The following is a 13,111-nucleotide window of genomic DNA, read 5'->3' as shown; positions in this document are numbered from 1 at the left end:
AAATATAACAGATAGAATTCTACAGCAGGGGTAGGCAACCTAAGGCTCGGGGGCCAGATGTGGCCCAATCGCGGACGGTCTGGGAATCAGCGTGTTTTTACATGAGTAGAATGTGTGCTTTTATTTAAAATGCATCTCTGGGTTATTTGTGGCATAGGAATTCTTTCATTATTATTATTTTTCAAAATACAGTCCGCCGCCCCCCACACAAGGTCTGAGGGATGGTGGACCGGCCCCTTGCTGAAAAAGGTTGATGACCCTTGTTCTACAGGATGTGGTATTAGTGTGTGAAAACAGTCAAGATCCAAGGATCCTCAGGTATGCACCTCCAGAGAAGAGAGTGGAGATGTTGGGTGCCATCCTGTCACCTAAGCATCTTTACTTGGTTGCAAGTGGCCGATAGCCAGGTGCAAAATGCGCCTGGCTCATTTCGAACACTGGCTATTCCTTGTGATGCTTAAATACATTCCTTGTATTGTTTAAAGACCCATTTCAAGATATTTATGAAAACATCCTATATGTGTGTGGGCGGGGGAGTTAGGGTTAATGTTCCCTTCTGGCAACAGGAAAAAGGAACTTTTGGTTCCAGCTCATTCTTCCTATGAAGAGTGCTTTGTTTAAAAGCTGACGTCATGACACTGTATTCACTATTGCTTGGGTGTGGGGTGAATGACGTTAGGCCAATTGGTAAAGCATTGGGAAAGGCAGTGGGACTGGATTCCTTGATCGCATCGTCCACTTACAAACACGTTCCTGATGAGGTGCCGCGTTGGGCTGGGCCAGAAAACCTTGGATCACTGGAAAGAAATGCAAATGGGCAGAACCCCCAGACATAAATGAAACTGACAAGGGATACCTTTTGAGTATTTTAGAGCTGTAACGATTTGGTTGACACAAGAAATGAAATATCACAAGAGTATTGCATGGTTTTTGAGAGAGCTCTCCTAGCCGCATCACACCAGGAAGCCGTTCAAAGCTCGGCAAAATGCCGCAGAAGTGAGCTCGCTGTTGCTCTTTGAAAGGTGTGCCTGCCACACCTTACCAATAAATGATTTCTAAGAACAGTTGTGCAATGCTTTCTTGTTCTACAGCATAGCTTCTTCGGTGGAGGGATGGATAACTCCGGCTAGTAGTCTAATTTATTATTTTTAAAGCCTCTGTTCACCGAGGAAAGGGCACTTATGAATGAAAAACCCTGTGAACCCACTCTCCCGAGATCTTTCACTGTCTTGACATGTTGGCACTAGACCTTACTGGAAACAATTATCTTGTGGGCTTAAGAACAAAGGTACTAAGTCACATGTTGACTGCATAAATAGCTCAGGGTTAATTTATCCTCATCTGTTAATTGGGCCTAAACAAGGCTATCCTTGATGTGATGCCAAATTAAGCAGCTCAAGTTGTTTTCTGGATGCCCTGCAGGAAACTACTAGAAAATAAGTGGTATCACTAGAGGTAGACAAAGTAATGAGCTAATTGGCAAATTAAGTTTGTCACAATTTTGAATCGTGGGTTTTCAATCTAGCCACTTAAATTCAAGCTTTCACCTCTGAAAGCTTGTTTAGAGTGAGTGATATTGTTAAGCACCTAGAACAATGACACTTTTAGGGCTTCCCTTGGCTATGTAGTGGCTGCTGTCAGAACCATCCTGCTTTAGGGGCTCACATCAGTTTGCACAGCTGGCTGACAGGCACCTTGAACATCACCTTGACAAAAGTCCCTTTATAGTTTTGGATATCTCAAAATAGAACTATTTTACACAAATTAAGAATTTCATGAATCACACTATTTCATGAGTCACAGTTCTTATTTACAGTAGGCCTATATCTATAAGAGTTCTCATACCCATTACAATTTTACAATGTTGAAGTTCAGTTGAAAACTTCTGCAAGTGTTTCCTCCTAAAGTTTCGACAGGAAGCAATCAAATATAGCTGATTTATTGCCACAGCTATATACTGGCAGTGAGAAGTTTACACATAATAAAGATACACATTTTTAAAAATTGTCTCGTCAATAAAGTATTTTAAATACAGAATTAGCTGAAATCATGTAATTTTTTTTAGTTGTGTTCATTTCCTTTCTGTAAAACAACTTCATTTTCTTCTGTACTATCAAACTTTTTCATGGTTGCTTCTGTATTTTTCCTTTTCCGTAAGTTTCCAAGAACAATCCCTATGAAAAGTATGAGTCCTACTGTGCGGTTAGAAGAGAACTTTTTCCAGCAATCTTCAGGCTTGTGAATATCCAAAGTGTATATCTGGAGAAGGGAGGGGAATATCAATATCAGTGTACTGTAATTCACACTTATAATTCGCCAGATCAATAATACCCTTTACTCAGTTCCCTCTTCTTCTTATGATAACTTTTTTGCTTCCAAGTTTTTTTTCCTGGACTGCCATAAATTCACCTGCTTTGTACAAATGCTATACATGACTTTCTCCTCCCCAAGTTTCGCTGTGCTTTACCAACTTCTCTCTTCTAGCCATCCCATGTTTTAATTGTGTTTTTATATTTTGCTGGAAGCTGCCCAAGGTGGATGGGGCAACTCAGTCAGATGGGCAGCATATAAATAATACCGTAATGGCCTGAATATAAACCGCTCTTTTAAAATTGGAGGGGGGGGGAGGAAAAAAGACAATACCCGAATATAAGCTGCTCCCTTAAAATTGGAGGGGGAGGATTTCGAAAGGCACCCGCCCAATGAAGCACAATCACACGAGGAACACATACACAAGGCTTGCCCAGGGAGGGTTGGGGGCGGGAATCAAAAGAGGGTCAACAAGCACCCGTCCCAAACAAGCACTCTCTCACCACTGAAGCCCATGCGGTCATCCGCTGCCGAATACAGTAAACGCTTTGCTGGTGGCCTCTCCCCCTTCCCTTGGGAGTGGCGGGCAGGTGGCGCGCCATTGCCCCGTGCTGCTTCCTGGGGGGGGGAGCCACACCGCTTTTCCTCACTTCCCCCTTCTTTCCGGCAGTTCGGGGGAGGTTTGGAAGCTGAGGTCGGGACGGGTGCCGGTCCCACACCCCCGGCGGCCCTCGTGGGCAGCTGTTTCAGCATAGACATTGTAAAGTCGCAAATGTAAGTCACACTTTAACTTTTCACGGTTGGAATTTGGGAAAAAAAGTGTAGCTTATATTTGGGCCAATATGGTATCATCATCATCATCATCACCATCCCCTCCCTGTTAAAAATTTCAAGGCAAGAAATAGCTTTAGTGGATACAAGACAGAGCAAGTGCTTTAGCAGGTTAGGAACTGAAGCCAACCTGATAAAGCACCCACCTATTTCAAGCTTCCACACAAAGAGCAATACAAGTATGGGATCCAACCTGCTGAGCCAAGTGGATGCCTGCTACAGTCACAGCAACATAGTATGGAGAAGTCTGATCACAATGCATTCCTGCTGCAGTAAGTCCCAACAGCATGATGGTGCTGAAAGCACTGAGCCATGGCTTTGTGTTTTCATTGAACCGGAGTGCTGTAGATTTCACACCTATGGCAAGATCATCTCTTTTATCCTACAAGGGAAGGAGTTGTTAATGAAAAGACCAGTCATGTGGCATTTCATTGAATTAGATAAGGAAGGATGGTGATTTTACGTGGAAGTGGTCTTTGTAAGAAGAGCCTGTGAGCACGTTGCTCCTGGTTAGAGGCCTAACCCAGCAATAAGAAGGCCAAAGAGCTGGAGAGAAGACACCAACCAAACCACAACCCCTTGGCACAAATGGGAAGATGCTTATCAGTTACTGAATCAGGTTCAAGGTTTTGAGGTTTTGAGGTTGATAATAAGAACTTTGGTCAAAGGTACTTAACAGACTGCCTCCCCTCGAACAGCCCAAGTTTCATGGCTGTCACTTGGTCATGGCATGGAAATGGATTTTATCAGTGGTAGCATCCATCCTTTGGAATATCTTCCCCTGGGTGGTTCATGTGGTAGAGAAAGTAGTCAGCTCTGAATGCCTCTTAAAGGTATATATATATATATGAATTCACAAAGTTTCCTGGAGTCTTATTCCTAATTCCCGAAACCTTTTTCTTTGTGTGCACTGTTCAGTTTTATCTACGGCACAAAGTTTTACTCTGTTTTCATTTAGCTTTTAAACAGTTTTATTTAATTCTTGCTGTATTTTAATAGGAATTTCTATTGATTTCCCTCAATTTGATGGAGAGATAGATGTTAACCCACACATTTTGAACCAAATGAGAGTAAAATATTTCCTGAAAGGCAGAGTTGCGGAGGAAAAGGATATACGAGAAAGCTAGAACATGAGCCGATACAAAGTAGTTAAGAGCATGAGCTACAAATTAAGGTGTTCCCCATTCAAAGCTCAGAACTATTTGCTGAGCAGCCTTATGCAAGCACCCTTCTCTCGACCTTAGCCTCTCATATCTAATATGGAAATAATAATAATAATAATAATAATAATAATAATAATAATACAAGACTAACTTCTTTTATCAAGGTTGCTGAAGATAAATGCACCTGAAGCCTTGGTGTTATTATTTTGGGATATTCTGATCATTTTTGGATATTCTGATTAACCATTCCCAAACTGTGGAATCAGCAGCTGCCTAGCCATTATGAAAACCAAAAACAAGCATGGAAATTCATAAGCAAATATTCCAAACATCCATGGACACTGAAACTTTTCATTTTTTTTCATTAACAGCCTGCCTTTATACCCAAACAGGGTTGATAAGGGAAGGTCACAATAACTGCCATAAAAACATCAACAATGCGAACAAAAAAAAGCTATAAATAAATAAGGAGTCATTCAAACAAGCATGCACAGTTTAAAACGTGCTTTGGTACCCTTCACCCCATAATAGTGCAATCCATCAAAACCACTCAGCACCAGTCCCTAAATTCCAAATCCTCCTTATTAAGAAATAGGAAGGCTATATACCTGATGAGCATAAATAGTGTCATACATTAATGTCCAGAAAACTCCTGAGAAATACAGCGGCAAGCAAACTGACCAGTCACAAGAGCCTTGGACAGCTGACCACCCAAGTAAGGCTCCCCAGTTGAAGGTCAGGCCTGAAAGAGATACGACAAAAACTAAAACAAAGAGTCTGAAATGCAGCAATAGTCTCTATCTATTTTTCAGAAATATCTTGCATGTTCATTTGCAATGAGATTCAACATTCTTGTGAGGCACCCTGATAGGACTCTGTTTTCAGAGTGATTCAACACTCGGCCAAACAGTTTTATTTTACTTACAAAAGTATTTCTACATTGCCAATTCATATAATGTAACATGGTGATGTACAGCAATGTATACAATAAAATATAAAATGCAATAAAAGCAGTACAAAATCACCATGAAAACAACTGGCTGATCAAAAAGAAATCAATCCCAGAATAGTAGCTGTGTTAAGTCTGGAGCAAGAAAAAAGTAATAAGTTTGGTGGGCAACTTAAGAGAAACTGGCTGACTGCAGCCAGAGCATGAGCTTTGTTGGAAATGATTGTGGCTTTTGCCAAAATAAGCCAGCTAGCCCCAGCCTTTTCTGTCATCAGAGTTTTCAACCCAAAGAGAGTCAATTGTCCACAAAGTGTGCGCACAAATACTAATGCAAGGAATAAAACCATGCACTGTCTCCCTGACCAGGTAAGATATGAATTGCCATCAAGACTGAGAGAATGGGTGGGAACACGAACCTGCCAGAAAGGTGGCACATTCTTGTGGGTTCTTCAGCCCACCCAGGCTAGTGCCATAGGCTCTGATCCCCTCCTTACAAAGAGTAGACAAAGAGGTAAACAGAATTCAAGCGAAACGGATTGGTTTTGTTTCTCTTTACTCTGTTTTGTTGTGGGGAAATAAGAGTGCAGGGTTTTGCATGTTTCCACCAGCACAAGATTATATTTTCGTACAGAATACACTGACTTGGCAGGAAGAAAGGGACTCCAGTTCATAAACAGATTAAACAACCGAGACTCTGTGAAAGAATAGTACAATTTCTTTTATTGTACTCTACGGAAGTGAGTCAGGGCTCTACAATAACGAAGGCAGTTCCCAAGGAAAAAAGTATCGCTTAAAGTTTGCCCGTCCCATTGGTCAACATTGTTTTTATTCATGGCAGAAAGCTAATCTCATTCCATCTGTTCTATTCACTGTTAGTGGCCACAATAAAAGGAGGGCAGGATGGTTATGCAGCACTGGAAATTTTGGCAATGACACCTGGCTCATTATACGAGCCGTAACGATGGAAAAATTGCACTTGCCAAACACTCCCTCTTCCAGAGAGAGACAGGAGTCCTGCCTTCGCTTGCATCTGATCAACCTGCTGGCATAATGTTTATTAAAAGACATATGCAGGGAATATAAATGAAATTGGGGGGGGGGAACTGTGATGTAACAGTGAATAGATTAGAAAAATGAAATCCTATACTGTACGTGTCTACTCCGGAGTAGGCTTCAATGGGCTTTACTCCCAGAAAAGTGTATAAAGTACTGCAGCCTTAAGTTCAGCCTCTTACCCAAAGACATTAGCTGGGCAAGAAGACTTGGTCTCAAAGTATATATTGAATTAATTGAATGCTGCAGAACCTGAGAATACTTTGTAACAAAAGGTAGGCGCCACAGTATTTCTTCCAGCTGTCTGTCATTAAGATTTATAGACTGCCACTCAAGCACATTATCAGGGTTGTTTAGAATAAAATATTACAAACTACATAAACATAAGGTAAAACACATCAGCTCTAGGGCTACAGGCCTATCCTCACTTACCTGGGAGAAAGTCCCATTGAATTAAATTGGTCTTACTTCTAAGCAGACAGTGTTAGGATTGTGCTGCTAGTCATACACAGAATAGACCTACTGATATCAATGGACTTAAGTCAGGCAACTTAAGACTTCAGGGGGTTCACTGCAAGTATGACTTGGTTAGATGCAACTCTATAAAAGCAGCATTAAAATGCCAGCATAAAACAGATAAAAATAAAATAAAATAAAAAGCTTCAGAAAAGAAAAAAAGATATTTGCCTGGCTCCAGAAAAACATTGGACTGGGCACCAGGAAAGCTTTTTGGGGTAGAACATTCTAAGGCCAGGGCATCAACATTGCAAAAGCTCCTCCTTGGTAGCCACCTGATAAATCAGACAGCAGGAAAACCCCAGAGAAGGGATTCTGAGGAGGATCTCAAACGACAAGATTCAAATAACTCCTCTTGTAGGGGAGCCAAGACATCTTAAACAGTATTTTTCCAACCCACAATACTGTGTGGCAAACTGCCTTTGAACGACCACAATTTCAAAACAGGTTTCCCATTGTAGCATATTGACCTGCTGTTCAAATTAAAAAGAATTCAGAAATCCAACTGGATGTGCCTTACAAGTTTGGCATGCCTCACTAGTTCCTTTGTTTCCAGCCCTTTAAATCAAATGCCAGTAAAGAAATTAAGAAGGGAAATAATTAAAATGATATTGATTCACATTGCAGCTTCCCATCTTCCCAGTGTTCATTTGAAACATCTGAACTTATTAGCTGCTACTATCAAATTACCATACTGTTTTCACATGCTAGGTCAGATGGAGACTAATAACACGATACTCAGAAGCGAGTCCTTTTTAATTAAATAGGGCTTACTCATAGATAAGTGGGGCTAATACTTCAGCCTTAGTCCTGCTTAGAGTAGACCCACTGGAAACAGTGGGACAAGTCAGACTAACAACTCCAATTACTTTCAATAGGTGTACTCAAAGCATGACTGGTTTCCACCTATTCATTTGAACTTGTGCTAGCCAAACTAAACATGCAAATAATTACCTTCCCTCCTTACAAAAGACTCTCTCCACGTGTGGCTACCCAGACTTTTAAGATCTTACTTTGAGGTCCTTTCTGGAATGCTCTTATCAGGTGAACTGTGGTGGGAGGGAGCCGTTTTTGTAGTGGTTCCTCAGCTGTGGAGTACTACCCCCAGAGCAGAGCACCTACCTTGACATCATTTTAGTGCAGAGACTTTTAATCTGCTCCAGCATTATATTTTTATCCCCACCAGGTTATGTTATACTGCTTTTATTGTAATAGCTGTTTTATTTGATATACACATTTTAATCATTAAGACATTCTGATTTTGTAAGCCACACTGAGAATGTTCTTAAAGGGCAGAATATCAACACTTACATTATTATGCATGAAACTGTGTATTCACAATTGTTATAAATCAGTAAGAGCTAATAAACAAACAAAAACAAGGCTTGTTATTTGGCTAACGTTTAAGTATTGCCCACTTGCAAAGTTTGTTTAAATCAGGTAATTCATACTCAGAGCTGCACAGAGAGCAGGAAAAAGTTATACAAAAGACTGGTGCTCATTAACTCTCATGTTGCGAATAAATCTAGCCAATTCTTGCAAAAAAATATGATACACTGAACAGTCTGACCACAATCCAGTGTAGTTAAGCCAGTACAAACAACCCATTTGTAAGAAAAAGCAACTTGTGAGCTCACCCAAGAACAGCTGTGGCCAGTATGTTATTCTCTTCATAAGTGGATAAGTAACCACAAGAGATAAAGAAGCAGCTCCCAGAGCAATACTGCAAAGGAATTGGAAAGAGCATTGAGAAGTTGCATTTATATTCTACCCCAACCTACTTCTATCATTGCAACAATTCACATTTGAAATACACTGAAGACAGGATTAATTAAGCCCATAGCAATTCCTTCTCAATTAATGGTTCTGAACAGGACATTTTCATTACTTCCTTCTAGCCTCATAATATCAGACCTTGTGAACCACACCTTTCCATTAAAAAAACTACTACTTTATCAATTATTATGTAACGTTCTCCATGTTTATGCCTCCATTAGAATGGCTCCAGAAAGCACATCCATGAAAGCAAGCTTTGTTAAGAAATGGCCGAAGCAATCAACAGCTACTGTCTAACTTACCTGTAATAATTTAAACATAATAGGATGCATAAAGCCAAGCTCAGCTGTCCTCCCAGAAAAACAAGGGACTGAAAATTTGAAATCTCTCCGGCTGCCAGTGGTCGGCTTGCTGTTCTTGTAACCTAAGCACAGAAGATTATTTCAATGACTGAATTAAATAATCATGTTTACATACTGTTCCCAAGCCAGAAAATTTAGGTTTTAGTCACACACCATATTTAGTCATGGCCTTTGGTGCATGGCACCCTCCTATTCACCAGAGGGCGTGTATATGCCACGAAGGCCAGTGGGACTAAGTACCAGTGAACACAATGCGGTTCTAGGTGAAGAAGCATCATAGAGCCACCATGCTGTGCTGTGCATGTTCACACTGAATCCCAATCTACCTGGCGCAGCCCATCAAGCTGGCTGACACATTGCTGGTGATATGCATTGACAACAGAGCAGAGGCAGAGAGAGATCCTGGAGGTGAAGGCAATTTGTAGGTTTCCCATCACATGGGTGACATTAAGGGACAGTGCTTTCCAGTCACAGCAACTCAGACCAGCCCCTTAATTTGAGATGCACATTGCTAAAATATTTCAATACAAAGAGAAGTGCAGCTTAGGTATTTAAAGCCTAGAAAGCCCGCATACAGTCTTCAATGAGCATATCTTGTGGGTGGGACTTGCTTTACAAAAAGGCAATTTACTTACTTAGCAGACATTATGAGCCTGCCTGCTCTTTTCAAGTCCTCTCTACCTTTTTGTCATAGTCTTGATCCCACATGTCATTGATTGTGCAGCCTGCTCCACGCATCAGGACTGCACCAGCGCCAAAGAGTAACAGCATGTCCCAGGCCGGCAGACAGCCTGGTTCTGCTGCAAGGGCTATACTCCAAGTGCAGGGTAGGTACAGCAGCCATGTCCCTAAAAATATAAATTAGGGAAGGAATTAGTGATGGATAAATGTATATATACTGTATGTTCCTTTTGATTGGGTACTGACCCACTCGGTGAATACAAAGCTTCTGAAAACAATAACTAGGACAAATAAAATATGCAAAAGAATATAAACATAAATTGCAATACTGAAAAACCTGTGAGGAAATTTTAATATCCCAGGACACGCTATAACTGACCTTAAGGAGGCCAAATGAGAACAGAGGAATTTTAAGGGGAGATTGCTTCACAAAATCGATGAATTGCAATACATCAACAGGTTCAGTGCTGACACTTATAGAATTAACACTACATGTGTTAATTGACTTACTGTGCCAGGATGCCTATGTTAGAAGCATGTTTGTTGTGTATACCCACAGCTAAAAATCTAACTACCACATTGGTACTTTTCTATATTTCATTTTCCTGACCTCACTGTTTACTATGTATGTACCTGCAACTTAGAACATTTTATGCATCTGATGAAGTGGGCTATGGTACATGAAAACTTATGACAAAATAAATGTCTGTAATTGTCTTAGTCTTTAAGGTGTCACAAGGCTTTTGGGTTGGTTTTACTGCAAAAGGCTAGCACAGCTCCACTGCTGGAAATTGTTACTAAGTTGCAATCAATGTTTGGCAACCCCTGTAGATTATATTACAGTACTTAGAAGTGTTCCATGCAACTCAATTGACTCAGTTCAGAGCGTAAGGAACACCTTAAATACACATCTCTTATCATGTCAAACTTTCCTCATTCGTATTAGCAGAGGAGCAGCTTCTTCCATGCATTGCTTTTGTGGGCATGTGCAGAATTGCCACTTTTGTTGAAGTGAACGTGGAAGCTTTTGAAGGCAGGACAGCTCTGCATTTGCACTGAAGGAAATTTCAACAACTTATGGAATTGCAGGATTGAAGAGATTACTTCTACATTTAGTCTCTTTGTTCTGAAGGTTACATTCCCACATTTTTATAACATAATTTAGAGGTTTCACACCAAATCCAGACTCCTGAACATTGTCATCTAGCTAGGGATGAACAAATCTATTTGCCACCAATGGCCCTTTAGCATTGTTGTTGTTGTTTACTTATAATTAAATTCCTATGTAATTATGGAAGCCTCATTCCTGACCACACATGATCACTGTGGAAATGCAAGAGGAAGTAAGGGGCACAGAACTGGGAAGTAAGGTATAAAGAGCCTTCTTATCTGCAAGGGCTGAGAGCAGATCTCTTGCACCTTTCTTCTTGGTTTCCTGCGTTACAAATCAACAACAGTTTAATTTTCCCACAAGAAAAAAGGAGTTATCTCTAAGGTTGTCAGCTAAATAGAAAAAAAAAACCCTAGCTTTAACAGTGTCTTGATGTGCACAAATAAAACTTTAAAATCTCTCAACATGCAGATAGACATTATCTGCTGCTAACATCTACCGGTATACATCAAGCTACTGTCAAATGCACAGGCACACCTTTTTCAAGTAGATAATCCTAGATATACCTTCAAATCAGGTTTGTGTATGGGGCATGTAAACATGTAACTAAAGAGAATCACGAACAGGGACATTTTAAACATGGATGGGGAATCAAGCAGAGTAGAAATCATAATTGCCAAAAAAAGACACACACATTAAAGTTCTTACACTTCTCTTAGGGCTGCAATTAAAGCAACGAGGGGAGAACCGAAAGGTTCAATCCAAAAACCGCTGCGCTAGTCACAGTTCACTTAAATGCAATGTTAAGAGAGGAGTGAGTTTGTATCTGCTCTCTCCCTGTCCCATTTACCACTTCATTTGGTAGTGTAAAAGAACATGTGCAGTTTGTAGGCATACAAACATACAGGGCAGTCAGCAGGCAGAATCCGACTCCCTCTTGCATGTTCTGATTAACATATAAATGGCACTATCAACAGAGAGGTAGAAAGCTGCCTTTTACCAAGTAAAACCATTGGTGTATTGAGCAGTTAACTCCCCAGTGTTTCAGACACAAGCCTTTCACAACTTTATTTGGAGACACCAAGGACTGAACCTGGAACCTTAGGCATGCAAAACGTGGTGCTCTATCCCTGAGCTACTACTACTGTACAGCCCTTGCCCATTGCTGATTCCTAACCTTCCCTAACGCGCATCAAGAGAGGCAAGCGATCAAGATTCATTCACAAAGAAAAGAGGAAGTAGAGTTCAACCTTGCAGTATAATTTGCAAGATAATAGTTGTGATGATTCTCCCAAAGCCGTTTACTCAGAGAGGAAGTCAGAAAGGGGACTGCGGCAAGAAGAACCGCATTTGCAAAGCGACAGAATCCACGCCCCTTGCAAAGATTCACAGCCCAGTGCAATCCTGCCCTCGCGTGTTTGCTCAGAAGGAAGCCCCTCTAAGAGTGCAACCAAATTTACTCTCATGTAAACGTGCCTTCATATGGATAGCAACAGGCACCCCTCCTAGACAGGTTTGCACTTGACAGCAAATGAACCCAGGCAAGTTCAACAGGGTCAGGATCAGCCAATCAAAAACGCCGCACGACTTCCCGCTCCCTCCACCCTCTTCAAAACAAAAACAAAAGAGGGGAGGAGACTAAGAGGCTGCCCGATGATTGACAACCAGACTCACCAATAGGCTTGTCTAGCCTCATGAGGCGCAGGTAGGGCTGAGCCGGCCCCGGCGCCGCACGCACCAAACCCGCCGCCGATAAAGTCCCGAGGGGCCGCTTCTTCTGCCCGAGTGGCCTGGGAGGCTCATGGCTCGAAGTACAGCTAGCTAAGACGCGGAAGGGGGCGAGAGGCCGCCTGAGGCAAAGCGGCCCGGATAGGCGAGAGAGTAACCGCGCGGCGGACATAGCGACTCCGCGCCCGCCTGACGTCACGGTGACGTACAGTTTCCATAGAGATAAAATAAGGAGCGGCGCGGTTTCTCCGTTCGACGTGAAGCATACAACGGAGACGCCGGGACATAGAGCGCCAGCACGTTCGGCGGCTTTCTGTTTCACGTTATGCGTCACTTCCTGTTGCGGTTGGCCGTCGTAGAGAAAATAAACTATAGAGTAGCCCATCGGAGTGTCTAGTATGGGAAATTCCGGGTTCAGAATCGATTATCGGGGTACTACAGTATTACCGGTACTCCTTTTGTAATCGATGTTCTAATCTAGAGCACGTGTGACTTAGCAGCCACGTGTCTCCCTATCTACACACACGAGTCAGCACCAAAGACAGGAGTTCCTCGTGTGGGGTTTTTTCCCCCTGCTTCGTGTGAAGAAAAAAATATAATTTGGGAATTGCTAAAGTGAAACTTTAGTGTA

At 41.7% G+C, this 13,111-nt stretch overlaps 1 protein-coding gene across 1 annotated transcript; it reads right to left on the bottom strand.

Annotated features, from left to right (window-relative positions):
• Nucleotides 1-2,055: 2,055 nt before the first annotated feature.
• COQ2 (coenzyme Q2, polyprenyltransferase) lies at nt 2,056-12,679 on the bottom strand. The gene is made up of 7 exons (XM_033160742.1): nt 12,427-12,679; nt 9,642-9,808; nt 8,901-9,022; nt 8,460-8,545; nt 4,913-5,046; nt 3,335-3,523; nt 2,056-2,259 (listed from the first exon to the last, which is right to left on the bottom strand). Exons 1-7 carry the CDS (start codon nt 12,650-12,652, stop codon nt 2,062-2,064), a joined length of 1,122 nt encoding a protein of 373 aa, XP_033016633.1. The 5' UTR covers nt 12,653-12,679; the 3' UTR covers nt 2,056-2,061.
• Between the last annotated feature and the right edge of the window lie 432 nt (nt 12,680-13,111).

This window comes from Lacerta agilis, chromosome 9, assembly GCF_009819535.1.
Source record: "Lacerta agilis isolate rLacAgi1 chromosome 9, rLacAgi1.pri, whole genome shotgun sequence".
Lineage (NCBI taxonomy): Eukaryota > Metazoa > Chordata > Lepidosauria > Squamata > Lacertidae > Lacerta > Lacerta agilis.
This window is presented reverse-complemented; position numbering and strand designations above follow the sequence as displayed.